The sequence below is a fragment of the Lampetra fluviatilis genome, chromosome 34, assembly GCF_964198595.1.
Source record: "Lampetra fluviatilis chromosome 34, kcLamFluv1.1, whole genome shotgun sequence".
Lineage (NCBI taxonomy): Eukaryota > Metazoa > Chordata > Hyperoartia > Petromyzontiformes > Petromyzontidae > Lampetra > Lampetra fluviatilis.
Window position 1 is genome coordinate 10,179,686 of NC_136308.1, and position 19,943 is coordinate 10,199,628.

General features: G+C 54.0%; 1 protein-coding gene across 1 annotated transcript; it reads left to right on the top strand.

Annotated features, from left to right (window-relative positions):
* Positions 1-673: 673 nt before the first annotated feature.
* TTLL3 (tubulin tyrosine ligase like 3) lies at positions 674-19,771 on the top strand. Its single transcript, XM_078872490.1, has 15 exons — positions 674-793; positions 3,326-3,435; positions 4,349-4,410; positions 5,332-5,664; positions 6,577-6,705; positions 7,877-7,991; positions 8,703-8,816; positions 9,804-9,966; positions 12,411-12,559; positions 13,565-13,808; positions 15,190-15,391; positions 15,796-16,029; positions 16,705-17,402; positions 18,239-18,485; positions 19,365-19,771. Exons 2-15 carry the CDS (start codon positions 3,345-3,347, stop codon positions 19,602-19,604), a joined length of 3,021 nt encoding a protein of 1,006 aa, XP_078728616.1. The 5' UTR covers positions 674-793; positions 3,326-3,344; the 3' UTR covers positions 19,605-19,771.
* The last annotated feature ends 172 nt before the right edge of the window (positions 19,772-19,943 follow it).

Here is a 19,943-nt window from a genome sequence, read left to right on the forward strand (position 1 = left end):
CCTCTAGTGGAGACCCGTCACCTGCAGTGGCGTGAGCCAGCAGTTGCAGCGCTGCGCCTTTACCTTCCATTCTGCTCTCGATCACCCCCCACCCCCCATGGGAGGCGGTGACGGGGCGCCACCTGCCGGCCGCTTCTCCCCTTGCATGGCGTCTCTCACCTGTGGCGGTGTCCACACCTGTGGTGGAGTGGTGGTGTCCACACCCCGAGGGCCGCGGCTCCTAAATCCTGCGGAGAGCGGAGTGAGAGAGAGGGGGAGGAAGCTACAGAGACAGAACCCCCCCCCACCCGTATAGGCTTAACAGACTGTTGGGGCAAGTGCTGTTAGCGAGCACCTGTGAAGCCCGGCACGGCACACGAGGGGGTGGGTGGCCAGCACCACGCCCGGCCGCCTTTGTCTCCCCAGTGGCGATGTTTTTTTTTTACACACAACGCACCAGGTACTCATTTGAGGCTGAGTCGACATAGGAAACCGGTTCACATAACCCCCCATCACCGGTGCTGCTGGGCCGTGAGTGGGGGAATCGAACCCGTGTGGGGGCCGAGTTAGTAGGCGCTTGACCACTCCGCTACCGCTCCCCCTCCACAGAGGGAGCTGCCGGGCAGAGGAAGAGCGGCTCGAGCCGGTGACGTCGCGGCGTCCTCACGAGCCGTGGCCATGGAGACGACGGTGGTGGTGATGGTGATGACAACGCCGTCTCAAACAACGGCGTAGAGGGGCGAGCGAGAGGCGACATGAGGGGGCGAGCCGAACGTGGCTCACGGAGAGAGCAGCCGCGGGGTTAGAGGCGCAGGTGAGTGTTGGTGTGGGGGGGGGAGCAGAGGAGCGGTGGTGCAGCGGTTAGCGCTGCGCTGCGCTACGAACCCGGCGACCCGAGTTCGATTCCCGCTCATGGCCCAACACCAGTGGCGATTATCTGAACGGGTTCTGGGCCTCCTCTCTAAGTCGACTCAGCCTCAAATGAGTACTTGATGCGGTGTGCAAACATCGCCACTGGGGAGACAAAAGCGTCCGGGCGTGGTGCTGTCCACCCACCCCCTCGTGTGCCGTGCCGGCCTTCATAGGTGCTCGCTAACAGCACTTGCCCCAACAGTCTGTTAAGGCTATACGGGTGATCTTTGTCTATGTTTGTGTGTGGGGGGGGGGCGCTACAAACCCGGCCACACGAGTTCGATTCCCGCTCATGACCAGTAGCAGTGGCAAATATTTGAACGGCTCCTGGGCCTCCCCAAGGTCGACTCAGCCTCAAATGAGTACCTGGCGCGATGTGCAAACATCACCCACTCGGGAGACAAAGGCGGCACGATATGGTGCTGGCCACCCAGGCTACAGAGGGGATATATGTGTTCCTGTAAGTGACCATACTTCATTCATCACGTCCGTCACCGAGTGGTAAAGGCGGGGCAGCATAGAAGCACGGCACAACAATGGTTCGATGCACTGCCCTCTGCTGCTCACCACTGGGTACAGCCGCACAAACGCCTTAAAGCGCCTGCTTATGTTATGGCTCGCTTTCGTCCAAGCCAGGCTCAAAGCTTGCTTAGCTTCGAGATGGGACGAGATCAGGCCATTGACAACGAGCCATCACAACGTCGCGTCATCAACATCGATGGCCCATAGTTCATATCGCTATCATCACCTTCAAGTGCCAATGGCAACCCGATACCCGTTTGCTGGTTAGCTGTCATTGGAGAGGCTGCCCCCTTACAGATGAGATGCGATGATGTAGCGCGCTCTGGGGAACATTGTGAATAACGCCGTATACTCGTCTCTCCGGCCACCTCGCTCCCGAGGCAGCACCTATATACCAACAGGTACTTTGCTACTGCTGCTTCTGTTGCTGTTGTTGCTGCTCCAACGGCCGGAGCAGACCAAACTGCCGCCGGGAAACACTTGACACGCGGGCGTTTGCTATGCGGGCAACTTTGCCAGTTTGCTCTGCCGCAGGGGAACGATTTTGGCTTTCGTCAGGTCACGGGTTCGGTCGGCGCCCGCACGCACGACTACGCCTCTCGTGTTGTGTTGTTGTGTTGCTGCTGTTGGTTTTGACATTGGAGGGGTAGCCGGCGTGGTCGGTGTCGCCCAGCGGTTAGGGCTACTGCACTGTGAAACCCCGGTTACCTGAGTTCAATTCTCGGCCACGGCCATCATCAATTGGCGAGTTGATACCCGGAATCGGCCCCGTCACCTTCCAGCCATCATTCAACAACGAGCAACCGACCAGTGCGGCGAAGCATGGTCAAAGAGCCCCGATAGCCAACACAGGCTGGTCTCTACAGAACATTATTTTGATTCCCGGCAACGGCTAGCATCAGTGGCGAGTAATACCTTGAACCGGTCTTGGCACACAAACACCCCCCCCTTCTCCCACCCACAACCTTTTACCAACCATACACTGACCAGCCTGGTGAAGTATGGTCAAACAACCCTGTATATTTGGGCAACGCCATGGATTGAACACTGTATTCAGCTTTCATTGTACACACTCGTTCGGGATTATGGCGAGGCAATCCACCAGGCACGTGGTGAGCGCAGGGGCTTAGCTGGAGCTCAGCACGTGGCCAGGTCACGTCGGGTTGGGCTCAGGGGTCAGGTTGAAGGGAAGGTCACCCCGGGTTGAGATAGCTATAAATATATAAATCACGTTGCATACCTGTTAAGCCCTTAGCGACTACCTTATAACATACCAATTCAGACCTTATTGGTCACCCCGTGCCCTTATAAATCTCAACGTTCATCCTACAAAGTCCCATCACAAGGGAGAAACACAAACAAATAGACACAAACAAGTTTTTGCCCGTATAGAAACGGCTGTACGCCGTATGGACCTGAAAACTCAATTTCCCTGTACAAAAATACGGAAAAAACGTATGGGGTTGACAGCTATGAAGCTATGAAGGTGATAGGTTGATGGTTGTATGGTGTAATGTGTTGCTATGGTGATGGGTTCTTGGTTTTATTACGTGATGGTGTGATAGGTTCACATGTTACTAGGTTGACGGTGTAATGGTTTAATAGTGTGACGTTGTTTTGGTTTGATGGCGTGACGGTATGATTATGTTATGGTATTATGGTATGTATGGTGATGATATGATGGAATGATTATGTGGTCTGTTGGTATAATAGTGTAATTATGTGATGGTATGATAGTGTGATGATATGATGGAGTGATGGTATAATAGTGTAATTATGTGATCGTATGATGGTTTGATGATGTGATGGTATGATGGAGTGATGGTATGATGGTGTGACAGTACAGTAGTGTAATAATGTGATAGTGTGATGGTATAATGGTGTGACCCTCGATGCCACGTGTCTGTCCCAGCTGCCAGTCCACGTGGCCAATGAGAGGCCCCGATGAAGCGGACGGGAGCTCCACCCGCCCCAAGACCTCCCCCCCCGCCCCCCCGCCCAGATCCAGGTCCCTCGCTCAAGGTGAGGTGGACATCAGCATCATCATCAGCAGCATCATCAGCAGCAGCATCATCATCAGCAGCAGCATCATCAGCATCATCAGCAGCAGCATCATCAGCAGCAACAACATCATCAACAGCATCATTAGTAGCATCATCCTCCAGAGCATCATCATCAGCAGCAGCATCATCAGCAGCATCATCATCAGCAGCAGCATCATCCAGCAGAGGGTAGCGCAGTGGTAAAGCTCGTGCCTCACAGCAATAAGCTCCTGGGTTTAATTCACGACTCGCCTGGGCGTCTTGCTGCGTGTGGAGTTTGTACGTTCTCCCCTGTTCTGTGGAGTGTGCGTGAATGAGTGGTCGAGCGTGGTGCTGGCCACCCCACCACATCGTGTGTGCCGTCCCAGGCTTTATAGTTGCTCCCTAACAGCAATTGCCCCAACAGTCCGTTTTGCGAGTTTGGGGGGGGGGGGAGGTGGCGGTACTGCAAAAGAAAGCTTGGTGCGCTACAAACCCAGCGATCCGAGTTCGATTCCTGCTCACGGCCAACATTGTTGACTATTATTTTAACCGATCGTGGGCCTCCCTTAGGTACACTCAACTCCAAATGAGTCCAGTACCTGGATGTTCTCCCCCTGTTCTGCATGGGTTTCCTGCAGGTTGTCCGGTTTTTCTGCTTTAGCTAAAAAAACACACAAACAATGGAACTGGCATTGACCAAACATCCCAATGCCAACATATTACCTGCAAATTACTCAGTTGAAATCTACAAAGCAATCACCATCTCTTACATCTGTGAAAACATGGCAGGACCCTCCTAAAAAAGTCTCGAGGTTCAGTGAGACTTTCCTGGGTAAACAAGAACACAAATGCTGTTGCTGCTACATATAATGCTGATGATGACGACGACGCGTGTGTTCATGTTGTCGGAGGCGCTGCAATCAACCCGGAGCGACTGCGTCAGGCCAGGCAACTTGCCGAGCGAGCGATCAAGGTGTGTGCTGCATCACAAACACATTGCAGAGCATTTAAACGAAACTAAACTTTTTTTTTTATTTTTCCAGGTAAGGCCCACTAAGCTATATGGCTCTTTTGCAGAAGCGGCCTGGCTAGCACAAATGATCGCTCAATAAAGTGGGTTTATCATGTGGAAATGTATAGCGGCCAAATAACTTCTAAATTTGGAGAGAAAAAACGGGGGACCCGGAGAAAATTTCACGCGACCACAGGGAGAACGTGCAAACTCCAAATATACAGCAGGCATCAGGGTCGGGATCAACCCCACAACCTCCTTCATACCAGGCGAGGCAGTTAGCATCTCGCCACCGAGGCAATTTCATTGTCTTCACGTGAAATCAAGTTTATTTGTTTTGCCAGGTGAGAACTCAAGAGATCAGGATAGAGTCTCATTTAGAGTCTCGGGATGGAGTCTCAGGACAGAGTCTCATGTAGAGTCTAATTTAGAGTTTCAGGATAGAGTCTCATTTAGAGTCTCACAAAAATGACTTAAACAGGAATGAAGCAAATAGAAATCGGCACAAAAACAACAGTGTCGTCTCACACGAGAAACTAACAATTTTGCAGCGCAAGTCGGCTCGGGCAGATCACATTTTAGACTGTTCAGAGCACGACAACTATTAACTTTCAGAAACATTAAACAGATATAGGGTGACGATTGTACTTATACGTAAACATACAAGGACATATGCCAAAGCTAACAACTACTGTAACGATATTTGTCCACAGTGGTTCTCATGCGAATTGGTCGGCAATTCTTCAGAGGCAGTTTCCTAACGGCCTCTTTGAAGCGAGGAACGATCGAGGACGTCCTGTTTTCACCCGAAATCATTTTGTTTCCGCCGCCCCGAGCTCTGCGTCGCTACAAATGGCCCCGGTGTCGCCCGTCCCCTTGCAGGACAAGAAGATCTTCGCGGTGCTGGGCCCGTACCCGGTGATCCGCGCGTGCCTGCGCCGCCGCGGCTGGGTGGAGATGCGGCTGTGGGCGCCGGCCGAGGGGGCGACGCCGCGGTCCGGAGCGTCGCGGCGATCCCGCGCCAACGTACGTCGCCGTCGTCGCAACGACGGCGGCAGCGGAGGGGACGACGACGACGATGACGATGACGACGATGTCGGCGACGACGACGGCGACGACGACGGAGGCGATGAAGGTGGCGACGTCGTCGACGACGAGGATGACGAGACCGGGAAGGAGAACTGCGAGCAGCACGGAGTGAGCCACGAGCTGCTGGTGAGGATGGCCGCATCGGCCGCACCACCCGTACCCCCCACATCACCTGCACCGCTCACACCACCTGTACCGCCCACACTACCTGCACCACTTAGGGTGGGGAATTCAAGGCACATGGGTCAGGTGCTGCCTAAAACTTAATTTCACATGATCCACAGCCACAAGAGGCCTAACACTTTGAAGCAGTGGCACGCGTACAATATTTATCTGTCACTGCGAGCATCTTAGCAGCTCTCATCTTGCTACCGAAGGAGGGGGGCAGGGGGGAGACAAACGTTCAACCTGACGACCACACCGAGTTTCTAATTGCAGCGTGCTCCCATTTCTGGAGCCATGGTTAGCTGTCATTAACTTGCAAAGGCGTGCGGTGATGTGCGGTCGCCCGCCATAGCTATTGGAAAGTCCTGTTTGGCCCTCAGCAAGTACCACGTTCCACACGTCTGGTTTTAAATCACGTGCGCCCCACCCGCACCCACTCGAACCACCCAAATCGCCTGGCCTACCGGCGCCTCTTCATTCGAAGCAAAATCGACAAGTCGACCCGGGAGGACCGTTGCGTTCCAACCAGACGAGCGGTCTCGGGCGACGGTGCCGTCAGGTTCCAAGCCGGTGTCCGCCCCCGGCGAGCTTGTCGCGCCCATGTGCCCCTGGGCTGCAGGGCCTCCGCCTCTTGCACAGTCGCTGTGCCCACGCCCACTCGCACCACCGCCTGATTGCGGGGAGTTTGTGTGCTAGTGGGGCGCGGTAGTGGTGCGGTTAGCTCGCCGCGCTACGAACCTGGCGACCCGAGTTCGATTCCCACTCGCGGCCACGAACACCGGTGATGGTCATCCGAAACCGACTCAGCCTCATAGGTGCTACTCGCTAACAGCACTTGCCCCAAAGCCTTTCCGGGGACCTTTGTCTTTGCAGTCCCGGCTGGTGCGCAACGAGGTGCCGTACCTGATCTGGACGACGCGCTGCGGCTCCGTGGACACGAAGCTGCTGCGCAAGGAGCAGATGCTCAATCACTTCGCCAGGGCCGGCTCCTTCACCACCAAGGTGGCCCACACCCCATCAACGCAGACGCACGGATTCTTATCGTTGTTGCGGTTGTTGCGGTCATTGTTTGTCAATCCGTAGTGTCCAGCTGCTGGGTAAACGCCTCCCCCCATTACGTTTTGTTCCCTCCTTCCACGCAGTTGCTCCTAATTTCCTGTCTCGCTGTTGCCACCACTCCCGCTGTCTTGCTACATGCACGGAGACAAACATCCCCCATGATGATAGCAAAGACAAAGTTCCCCCCGTCTAACCTTTAACAGACTGTCGGGGCAAGTGCTGTTAGCGAGTAGCACCTATGAAGGCCAGCATGGCACACAAGGGGGCGAGTGGCCAGCACCAGGGGCGGTTTCTTCATTAGGGCGATTGGGCGACGCACCACCAATCTCAGCCGTTACTGTGCCTCTGGATATAGTCCAATCAGCGTCATGTCACGTTCTGTGGAGTACCGCCTCTTTTTGGGCGATTTCACTCTGGCTGAGAATCGCCCCGTGTGGTCCCATAGACTTACATTCAAAGATGGTTTTTTTCGAAAGGCGGGCGCTGCAATGCATTCTCTATGGCTTCCGGGAGGGCTCGCACTAACGTGCTTACGTCATAATACGTAAGCACGTTTCAGTCAACAATGTTATTTGTCGCCACCTAGTGGAATCTTTAATAAAAGAAACTAAGTGGATTGTAATAATAGTGAGATAGAAACAAACAAGATGTATTGTAAGAGTCACTTTATTTTTAATTAATATTAAAGAAGTGAAGTTGCCTTTACATGCTTAAGCTGTTAATTTATCCATTGCATGGGTGGACCTTATCCTTATCAATCATCCAGACATTTGCCCCCCCTGAGAGATTTTGCAGGAGCCGCCACTGGCCAGCACCATGCCCAGCCACCTTTGCCTTCCCAGTGCTGATGTTTACACAAGCCTAGCACCCTAACGCAGTCACACGCTCACTCACACTCACGCTACAAAACAGCGGGAGAACATAAAAACTCCGCACAGAAAGCCACCTGAGGCAGTAGTCGAACCCAGGCCCCTTCTTGCCGTGAGGCACAAATTTCACCACTGCGCCACCACCACCACCACCACCCTGCCTCCCTAATGATGATGATGTTGTGGATGATGCTGTGATGATGATGGTGGTGGTGGTGGTGTCAATCACCGCACACCCCCTGCAGGTTGGTCTCTGTGTCAACATGCGCAACCTCCCCTGGTTCGACTCGGCCAACCCCGACGTGTTCTTCCCTCGCTGCTACCGCCTGGGCGCCGTGGAGGATAAGATCGCGTTCATCGGCAAGGGCAGCACCCGGCATGCGTCTCACACACACAGAGTCACTCACACAGTCACACACACACAGAGCCACACACACAGTCACACACACAGTCACTCACACAGTTACACACACACACAGAGTCACTCACACACATAGAGTCACTCACACAGTCACATACATACACGCAGTCACTCACACAGTCACACACACGCAGAGCCACTCACACAGTCACACACACGCAGAGTCACTCAAAAAGTCACACACAGTCACACACAACAACAACCGCCATTCGCCACTAAGTGGCGGTGACGTCACCACGACGCTTGTGCCAGGCCATGTGCACCTTGAGGCCACGTGAAGTGTCAAACGCCCGCTGGCAGGAGATCACGGGGCAGACCCAGGTGCCACGGGTCGACTGACTGAGATGACTGAAATGACTGGCTGATGCACCACCTTTGCCCCCTACTGTGTCAACTTGCTGTGCTTTAGCCACCCGGCCGTCTTTGTCTCCCTTGTGGTGATGTTTACACACCGCACCAGTCGAGTTAGGGGAGGCTGAGAACTGGTTCAGATAATCGTTATTGGTGTTGCCCGTGAGCGGGAATCAACCTCGGGTCACCAGGTTCGTCGCGCACTACTTCCCCCAAACAGCACTTGTTCCAACATTCTCTGCACAAGGTTATATGGGTGATCTTTGTCTTTATATATTTTTGTATGTCGTCGTGGGCAGAGGACTTCCGCCTGACAGCTGCCACCAGCCTCCTCAAGCTGGTGGTGGAGCGACACGGAGCGATGGACGGGGTCGGGGCGCTGGAGGGCACGGAGGCCCAACGTGGAGGCCCCGGTGGGCATCCAACATGAAAGATACCCCTGTAGTCTTTAACAGACTGTTAGGGCAAAGGCTGTTAACGAGCACCTACGAGGGCCGGTATGGCACATGAGGGGGTGGGTGGTCAACACCATGCCTGGCTGCCTTTTTTCGCTCAGTAACAATATGTACACACCGCACCAGGTACTAATTTTGAGGCCGGGTCGACCTCGGGGAGGCCCAGGACCCGTTCAGATAATTGTAATTGGTGTTGGCCGTGAGCAGGAATCGAACGCGGGTCGCCGGGTTCGTCGCGCAGCGTCTTCACCGCGACTACACTACCGCTCCCCACGACAACACCACAGCACACACGTTACTCTCATGTGGCAGGGTTGGTGGGAAAGTGCTGCCCCCTACTGTCTTACCAGAAGCCACTTGAAGCGATCTCAGATGTAGCTCTGTGATTCTACTTCAACGGGCTATTCTCTCAAACAAAGACTTGCGCTTCTCTGCGAGAGTTCAATTTGTGTATTTGTTTTGTGACGCGATGCTGATGGCACATTCGGATAAAAAGATAAATTGGGGATATTCTACAAAAATATAAAGAAAACATTGGCACCCGCCCGCTCTGTTTTGCTGCTTTCTGTACAACTAAGCGGAGCCCATCAACTCACTACGCTTGAGAACCCAGTTTAATCGTGGGCAGCTGAAACCCGCGTTCGAACTGAGGATTTCAGTGTCGTCGACTCAGCGTTTCTCACCCTCTGGCCCCTGAGCCACCTGGCCACCTCCCGGATTATCGGTGTAATCACAGGCGGCCGAAATTCGGATTCATACCCAGAATCTCTGCTGCATCGACACGGCTCAGCGCTCTGACCGCTGGTCCACAAGCAGTCGCCTCCCGGATTCTCAGATTAATTCCAGGGGCGGCTGTTACCCGGGATTTGGGTTGTGCCGGCTCAGTGCGGATGATCCCCTGACCTCTGAACCACCTGTCCGGCCACCTCTCCCCTCACCCTGCAGGCGTGGAGGCGCCGCAGAGAGACCGCTGGCTGCTGGACCGAGCCATGGCCGCGTGCGAAACGTTCCTCCGCTCGCAGGAGCACGAGGACATCGATGGGACGGCCTCCCGGCCCGAGTCGCCCGACTGGGACGCCTTTCTGCAGCGATACTACCGCCTCGTGCAGTGAGTTCGTGGTCAGAGATGGGCTGCGGTTGGGGGCAGAGAGCGAAGACCCAGGGAGCCGAGTGCTCTGGTTTCCCCGACGTGACAATTTTACTTGATAGGGAATCGGCCAAACTTCTCATATTTCCATCGCGGGACCCTCCGGAAGTGGAGTCTTGAGACCCAGCGGGGCTGTCCTGTGTGCATACTCGATTACATTTTGAAAGTATAACCCAAGTGGTGGTGCATGTATGTATGCTCAACTTCTTTCGCACCGTACGTAGCCAACCGTGTCAATCAGTGGTGCGGGGGAAGGACAACAAACTAAACACAACAAGCAGTTCTGAAGAAATACGTTGATGTAGTGGTTAGTGCACTGCGCTATGAACTCACTGTCTTGAATTCGCTTCCTAACCACGACTAACATCAGTGGCGAGTGATATCCGAACCGGTGCTGCGTTCCCCACTTCACCAGTCCGCACTGCCCTCCGTGGTGAAGTACGTTCAAACAATTCCCATTAATGACATGGTGTGGGGAGGCCTTCATCCAGCAGTGGATTAGCATAGGGTGCACCACTGCTCCATCACATCACACGCACAACATAAATTGGCCACACATGTATACTGTACACGGGAACATTTCAGATATCACTCACCACTGATGTCGCCCCTGGCATAGGAATCGAACTCAGGTCGCCAGGTTCATTGCAGTTTATTTGATAGGCCAAACTATACTTTTGCTTATGAGAGCTCGAATTTAAGCAAATTGAGTGTAGAACGTCCATCTAATTGCCTATTAACTATACTCTTTGGTTCTTTCGGTAAAGTCACGTAGGTAAAAAAAATATCAGAAGTGTAAATCGCAAAAAGTCGCAGCCTTTGCGATTTGCTAATTGAATTCTTTCAAATTGCGATTTCGATTTGAAATCAATTAATCGTTCAGCCCTACTAGACGCCCGCCCGCTGGTTGCGGGTTTGTGTGCCAGGGCCCCGGCGTGACGAAGTGCAGGGCATGAGTGTCGAAGGAAGAAAAACATGCGGCCGCGTTTAATAGTCGCACATGTGGAGCGAGCGGGGTCGTGCAGGTGAAGGCGTAATGGGTTGAGACGACCGTGATTTGTGGCTCGGAAATTTGCGGGATCCTCAATTTACGGGGCTGAGGTTCGGATCATACGGCCAGGGGTTTTAACAAACACAGTGCCCGTGTGTATGGTGCAGTCCATCACAAGTCACTTGAAGGGGCTTTTCTCATGATGATATCGAACCAGATCCTCATTTGTTTCAAGAAATATTTTCACTTTTTCAACAATATCATCCCGATCTTGTGTGTCAGTGTCACGTCTAGAGACGAAGCGTCCTTTGGGAACTCTCGCAGAGAAGTGGCTGCACACGTGACGGGTGTCGTGTTAGAGAATGGCGCACGGATGCGGATATAGCAGAGCTACTTATGAGATCCGTTTGAGCAACCTCTGGTCCACACAAATATGGAGCAGCAGTTTCCCAACCTACCTTGCTGCAGAGAGTAATGTCAGTCGTGTTACAGTCAAACCGATCATTTTTAATCCTTCGAGCTACAATTTAGCCAAATTAAATTCAGAACCAAATTTTATTTCACGGGATTATTTTGTGGAGTGATTGGTGACTGGGCCGAGGCCTTCAAGTCACTGCACTTGAGAACAGTGTCCGCACACGTGTTTCAGTTTCAGTTTCATGTATTAGGTATAACCCTGTGAGCCATGCGGCTCTTGACTCGGGTGCAACCGCAACAAAACAAAAACATGAACATGAAACATCTTAAAGTGACTACACGCAACAGAAAAATCCCGGGAAAAAATAGTCTTCCAGAAAAAACACCGCATTTCAACGCTGTGTGCAAAATTCCAGTGGGATGCAAGTCAAACAATAACAACCACAAGACAATGTAGATTAAAGTTATCAGGCTAACTCTGTACTACAACAAACAAACATGGCTAAACCAAAACGTTTTCAAAATCACCAAAATAGAGCTGTAAAAACAATGTAACAGTGATCATAGGAACTGTGATTCAAATTTAACAATAAACGATATACATAACATGTACAACCAAACTTTGCAGCCATAGCTGGCTGCATGAGTCACTCCATAACAGCAGGAGTATCAGTAGCAGAATCAACATTTTTCAATGCACCTTTAAAGATCAGCACACTATAATAAAAACTCAAGATCATATCTTGATTTCAAGATCATACTTTGCAGCGGTCATCTGCAACGATACATTTGATTTCAGGCCATTCTGAATAGCAGTGGCAGCTAGGGGTGTACAACTCCTCTAGAGCAGTTTTGTTCATGCGTGTATATGGCTACACACTTTCCTTCGTGTTTAAAACACGCGTGTGTTTGCACGTTTGCCTGTATGTCCGCATGTCAGCTTGCGTGTAGACATACCCAGGTGAACACGTGTGTGTGTGTGTGCGTGCGCGCGCAGTGGCGGCGATCGCCTGCGCGGAGTGGCGGGGCTGGCCCCGCAGTGTCGTGATCTCCTGTCGCGACTCCGCACCGCCCGGCCTCAGCTCGACATGGAGGGGACGCGCAACACCTGGGTGGTGAAACCGGGGGCGATGTCGCGCGGCAGAGGTGAGCCCAGGTAACCCCCATTGGTGCCTCGCGGTTCCCTTTAGCCCCCCCCCCACATGCCCCCCCCCGCCCCCCCCAGGATCATCGTGGTCTATCGTGGATCGCCACTGTCCCAGCCATTGGTTCATAGTCACTCTGACTTTCTCGAGCCGATCATTCCTCTGGGGTTGATAAAAAAGTACCAATTTGTTGCGGAAGTCAACAGCAGTTGTCCTGTCGATAGACTCACCCCCGTCGCAGGAATGTGGAATTTCCACCACTTGCTCAGGGCTGTGAACGGGAACTTAGTACTGCGCCAGTGCTCACTTAATTTTAGCAGAGATCACTTTGGAAGTAGTGTCGATCAACATCATTACCATGGTCCATACGTAAATTGATGATGTGCGCAGGCGATCGATGGATTGTTTCCCCAAGCGGTTGCGCTTTTGTTTTTTTGCTCTAATTTTTATTCTCTTTATTGGTGTACTTTATATGGCTTGGGTCATTTTGGCGACCCAGGTCACTCTTGCAAATGAGAATCCTGGTCTCTTGAGTTCTCACCCTGGCCATGCAGAATCAACCGGAAAGCTTGAATTTGGCCCTCGATTGGCAGACGTGCGTGGTAAGCTGAGATCAGTGGTGGCGGTGGCCTTTGCTCGACAGTGAATCCATCGCAAATGATGATGACGATGACGACGTTGTCGATCTCTAACCCTGGTCGCAATTGTCCACCGGCCGGGTTTTTTTTTTTAAACCAGGTAAGGCCCACTGAGTTATGTATCTCTTTTTCAGAAGTGGCCTGGCTATCACAAATGATAGATCAACGAAGTGGCTTATCATGTGGAAATGTTTCTTAGCGTGGAGGGAAAAACCAGAGGACCTGGAAAAAAATCGATGCGACCACGTGGAGAGAGACACACAAACTCCAAATATACAGCAGGCTTCAGGGTCGTGATCGAACCCATGGCCTCCTGCATACCAGGCGAGGTAGTTAACATCTCGCCACCCGTGGGTTGACTCCACCAGGCGTGCTGTGCATGAACCGCCTGTGCGAGATGCTGCGTCTGGTGGAGTGTGACGCCACCTTGGTGAAGGACGGCCGCTGGATCGTGCAGAAGTACGTCGAGCGGCCGCTGCTTATCCACGCCACCAAGTTCGACATCCGGCAGTGGTTCCTGGTGACCGACTGGAACCCGCTCACCGTGTGGTTCTACCAGGACTGCTACCTGCGCTTCTCCACTCAGCCCTTCCAGCTGGACGACCTGGACACGTGAGGGTCTGCGTTCATTGTGTTTAACTCGAGTCCTTGACGACAGCCTGTGGAGTTTTAGTCCTGATTATTAAGGTGGTTGCCACGCCTGAGCGATCGGTCGTGCAGCTTGGTTGCGTGGGGACTCCTCTGCAACCGGTTGCGAGCAGTTGCACAACCGATTGCGAGCAGTGCAAACAGACTCGACTTGCAAGCGTTGATCTGCTCCGCGGTTGGTAGTAGCGTTCATCGCGTGACACAGGTGCGAGTTGTGATTGGTTGCTACGATCCTGATGTGAACGGGGGGTGGAGCTAACGAGGGAAGGGGCGGGACTATTCTACCAGATGCCACGTTCTTATTGCTCAACTACACGCTCAGATGTGGACAAAGCAGTCGCAGGCAGTGATTGAGTTGCGTGATTTTGAGAGCGGATTTGTTTTGCGACTGACCTCTCAGGTGTGGAGCTGTCCTTAGGGTGCAGCTGTATGTATGTGTAGAGGAGTAGAGGAGAGTGGTGGCGTCGTGTGCGCTGTCCGGTGCGGTGACATCACGGGACGTGGGGTCGCACGCGCTGGGCAGTGCACGTGACGTCACGCCTCAGAGGGTATTTAAGGGAGACCCCGTGACATAAGCGGGGTCACTGGAGGAACGGGGATAGTAGAAGGGGTGAAGAGGGAACCAGGGATAGTGATACGTGTTAATAAACCCTGGCGGAAGCCCCTAACTCACCTCCGTCTCCGAGTACCTCCGTCTACTACCCAACATATGTATAACTTCTTTCGCACCATACGTAGCCAACCGTGCTAATCGGAGCTGCTGTCAAGCGTTCACTCCACTCCGAGTTGTTAGACTTTGGTGTGAGGGGTGTGCGGTCGGGGTCGTCCATAGGGGGGTGCGGCGCCAGGGGAAAATTACACCATGTGGGTCTCCCAACGCCTTCAAACTAAACCAGAAGTATTACATCTGACACCGTGACACCGAAGTGCGGAGCCCCCCAAAGCGCGGGGCCCGGGGCGGTCGCCCCAATTCGCCGTTACCCTAGGGACGGCTCTGCGTGCAGTTTCTCCCCCTCCCCCGTCACTGACGCCCATCACTGATGCCCATACGACGGGGTGCTCATGGCTTCACAAAAGCTTCAACGCACACCCCCTTAACTTCCTCGCCAGAGCCTCCTCTGCATCTGTATCTCAGCACCTCTCTAATCTATCCCATACGGCCGCACCCCTCGGTCCCCATAGCTCCACCTATCCCCGGTGGTGGAACAGAAAACAAAATTCTATGATTTTATTTTGTATATAGCGAATTAATTGTTTTCTCTCTGTGTGCTGATGTCTGTAATGATGATGATGAAAACGATGATGACACACCTGTGAACGCGCCATGTCCCCTGTCTCACCGCAGCTCCATTCACCTGTGCAACAACTCCATCCAGAAGCACTTTGAGAACGCGCAAGGCCGCTCGTCGCAGCTGCCCCGGGACAACATTTGGCACGGCCGGCAGTTCGTGTCCTACCTCGAGTCGCTGGGCCTGGGCTTCGCCTGGGAGGGGGTCGTCGTGCCCGGCATGAAGCAGGCCATCATCCACGCGCTGCAGGCAGCGCAGGTGAGTCGCGGCCGGCAAGCAGGCGGGAGTGTGTAAGTGCACCTGTGCATGTGCGTTTGTGTGTCAGAGCGCGTGGGGTGCGATAGTGATGGGGAGCAGTGGCCTAGTGGGGGAGCGGTAGTGTGGCGATTAGCACGCTGCGCTAAGTACCCAGTGACCCGAGTACGATTCCCGCTTACGGCCAACAGCAGTGACGATTGCCTGAACCGGTCCCGGGCCTCTCCTAGATCGACTCAGCCTTCGATGAGTACCGGGTTGTGGTGTGGTAACATCAGTTTCACGAGAATTGTGCGATCCACCAACCCTCGCTGCTACAGTGCTGGATTACAAGCATGGTGTTCACGCTGTTCACGATGTTCACGGTGTTCATGGTTATGCGTGGGGCGGCCCATGCCCTCGCCCAGGATGTGGTGGACCCCCGGCGGGGCAGCTTCGAGCTGTACGGCGCGGACTTCTTGCTGGGCGAGGACCAGCGGCCGTGGCTCCTCGAGATCAACTCGAGTCCCACCATGAGCCCCTCGACCCCGGTGACGGCCGAGCTGTGTGCGCGCGTGCAGGACGACCTCCTGCGCGTCGTGCTCGACCGCAGGGTCGACCGCGCGGCACACACGGGCGGCTTCCACCTCATCTACAAGCAGGTGGCCACCTCGCCTCCAGTCGTTGCCTGTGTGGAGGAGCTGTAGCTGAGGGGACACGGGGAGGCTGAGTGTAGCTGTGTGGAGGAGCTGTAGCTGAGGGGACACGGGGAGGCTGAGTGTAGCTGTGTGGAGGAGCTGTAGCTGAGGGGACACGGGGAGGCTGAGTGTAGCTGTGTGGAGGAGCTGTAGCTGAGGGGACACGGGGAGGCTGAGTGTAGCTGTGTGGAGGAGCTGTAGCTGAGGGGACACGGGGAGGCTGAGTGTAGCTGTGTGGAGGAGCTGTAGCTGAGGGGACACGGGGAGGCTGAGTGTAGCTGTGTGGAGGAGCTGTAGCTGAGGGGACACGGGGAGGCTGAGTGTAGCTGTGTGGAGGAGCTGTAGCTGACACGTGGAGGCTGAGGGTAGCTGTGTGGAGGAGCTGTAGCTGAGGGGACACGGGGAGGCTGAGTGTAGCTGTGTAGAGGAGCTGTAGCTGACACGTGGAGGCTGAGGGTAGCTGTGTGGAGGAGCTGTAGCTGTAAATAATAGTTTCTTTCCGTGCAAAATTGAATGCATTTATCAACTTCGATCGACAAATCGACTCGTTGCTTCACTGCGAGTGATAAGTCGTTTACCAACCGGTGGCCAATCGCATCCCTAGTCATCACACTAACGAGGCTGCCCCTCCCCCCGCAGCCCGCCGTGGAAGTGCCGCAGTACCTGGGCATCAACCTCTCCGTGGAGGGAGAAGGGGTCAAGAGGTCGAGAGCGTCGCAGCCGCGGATCGGCGTCCCCATGTGCACCGGAGCGCCTCCCGACTGTGCGCCGCCCCACACCGCGCATCCCCAGCAGCCGGCGTCTCCCCCCACTCTACCGATCCGCCCACTCCACGGCGTCCATCTGGCGCACGGCGCTCGCACTGCCGGCCCGCACTACCACCACCACCAGCACCACCACCAGCACCACCACAACCCAACGGTCTCCGTCAAGAGCCCGAGCGGGCGCAGGCGGGCGGGCGACGCGCCCCGCTTCCTGCGGCGGAGCCACAGCCTCGTCGCGCCGGTCAAGAGGCAGCAGCGTAGGAGCCACAGCCGCAGCCCCGAGTCGGACGCAACCATCGCCCGCCGAGCCGCCCAGCGGTTTGCTCACCGGGCCGAGCAACGGGCCGCACGCCTGGACACGCGGGGGGAAGGGGAGGTGCCGGCGGCGCCGGCGGGGGCGACCAGGGAGGTGGTTGCCTGCACGGTGGTGGTTGCCTCCGAGCTGCCGCAGGCCGGCGGGACGCCCGCCGGAGGGCACGTCGCTGCTGCGGTGACGGCGTCCGTGGGGAATGGCGACGACGATGGTGGTGACGGTGGCACCGCGAGGGTTTGTGCCGCATCTGGAGAGGCCAGGTGAGTGGCGCCTGCAGCTTCACGTGTGGATGCTATGGGAAAAACAACACATCGGTATATGAAGAGCTCTTGTCAAATCAAATGCACGTGATTGACGAATCAACGATACAAAACTAAAGCGATCAAGTTCGATGGATAGAGTTGGCTTTATTTAGTGCAACAGGTTTGAGTAAAACCGTCCCATGCAAAACCGGAATATAAGGAGGAATTGCTCAAATCTTTCAACTACAGAACTTTAAAACTATTTTTCACCAGAGCCCTGCACTGGGATGTTTGGCCAATTTCTCTTCAAGCAGGGTGATCAGAATATTCCTGCACATTATGGACTTTGTTCGGTCCGGTATGTTTTTCCACCTCCGGATCTCAGTGGTGCCAACCTCATTGTAGTTATAACCTCGCCACGGTAGTTAACATTTTGCCATGGCACCACGGTGGTGAGATGTTATCTACCTCGCCTGGTATACAGGAGGTTGTGGGTTCAATCCTGGCCCTGACGCCTGCTGTATATTTGGAGTGTGCATGTTTTCCCTGTGGTCATGTGGATTTTTCTCCAGGTCCTCTGATTTTTCCCTCCACATTTAGAAATATGTGTTTCTACTATAAATGTCCACGTGATAAGCCACTTTGTTGGGCTATCATTTGTGACCAGGACGTTTCTAAAAAAAGAGATATAGCTCAGTGGGCCTTACCTGTTAAAACATTTTTTTTAAATTTAGTTTTCTGATCCCCAATCAACCCACCTCACCTAGGCCCGTCCTCACACTGCTAAAAACGAGCTTCACAGCTCTGCGGATTCCTCCAGTGCAAACGAAACATTCCCGATTCTGACATCGCAGGAGCGACGCGGAGTCACGTGGTGTGGCGGACCACCACCGCTCGCACTGCGCGGGGCTGTGGCGGCGCGACGCCGCTCTGGCGCAGGAGGGGGACGCGGAGCCGGGCGCCGCGGCGAGGGACAGCCGGCGCACACTGTCGCCGTCGCCGCTCAATCTCGACCCAGCGTCCCGCCCGGCGGTGGCCCCCGGGAGACGGGCGCCGCCATGCCCAAGCCTTGCCCCCACGCCGAGGCCCCTGACGCTGAGGGTGAGCGCCGTCGCGTGTGCACCTCTTGCACCGCCTCGTCTCGTAAAATTGCACGGCGGGTGGAGGTAATGGTTCGTGGCAGTGGCGAAGTAGCTACATTATCAGTGGCGTAGTAACTACATTATCGGTGGTGTAGTAGCTACATTATCAGTGGCGTAATAACTACATTATCAGTGGTGTAGTAGCTACATTATCAGTGGCGTAGTAACTATATTATCAGTGGTGTAGTAACTACATTATCAGTGGTGTAGTAACTACATTATAAGTGACGTAGTGACTACATTATCAGTGGTATAGTGACTACATTATCAGTGGTATAATAACTACATCATCAGTGGCGTAGTAACTACATTATCAGAATCAGCTCAAGGGGTGCGGCAATTGGTCAGGTGGAGCCCCAATATTTGATATGTCTCGCACTGTTGCACCTAGGGCTATTATATTTCGCGTTCTCCTCTTGCCCTAATCATCATCATCGTTACGCTCATGGCTTTGAACATGTAACGCTGTAGGGGTGCTCCATCTTGCCAAAATGCCGCCACTACAGCTCCCGTAGTTGTACCTCTTTGCAATATACAGTAATTGACGCGTATCTCGTGAAATACATATGATAAGTCCCCATTTTCTGTACCTCGAAGGTGGCAACCCTAATCGAGTGTGAGACGTGAACATTCGACACCAATGTATAGTGTTAATACCTTAGCAAGTGTCCTCCGGTTTCCCTCAATGCATCCTTACAGCAGCATTTCTCACCTCTTCCTACACCGTAAAACCTCCCACTTATGTCCTCATCACCCCGTGTCTTCCCGTCTTATCTCCCGCACCCGTGTCCCCACCCACCCACCCACCCCTCTGTTGTGCCCTGTCGTGTGACCACAGCTGTGGCGCAGAGCTCAGCAGGGCGCATCCTGGCGAGAGGTGCAGGACTCGAGCAGCGTGTGGAGGGACGTGAGCTTCCCGCCTCTGCGGCCCCCCCGCCCCCCGTCGGGGATGTGCCCCCCGCTCCGCTGCGCGTTGCCCCCCGTGGTGCTGCAGGGAATCGTTCGGCTGTCGGGGGCGGCCGTCCAGGGCTTACTGCCACCACCCTCCCTAAGAGCCAATCGGAGGGCTTTCTACTAGGGCAGCGTGGTGAGGCTGCCAATGTCGGTGGTGATGATGTTGCCATTGTCGTGAATATCATCACGATGCATTAATGATGATCGTGAGCGTCTTGCAACCCTCGTTGTCATCGTCATTGTCATTGCTCATTAACAAAAATCATCACTATCATTCTGCAACATTCATCATCACCGTCATCATTCCACAGTACTATGCATTGATCACCGATGAATGATAATCGTCATTAAAAATCATCTTCATCGTCATCATTGTCCATTAATCGTCGTACATAAAAAAAATATTACCATCATCGTCCAATAATGATGGTAATCGAGGAAAATTAATTATTGTCATTATCAT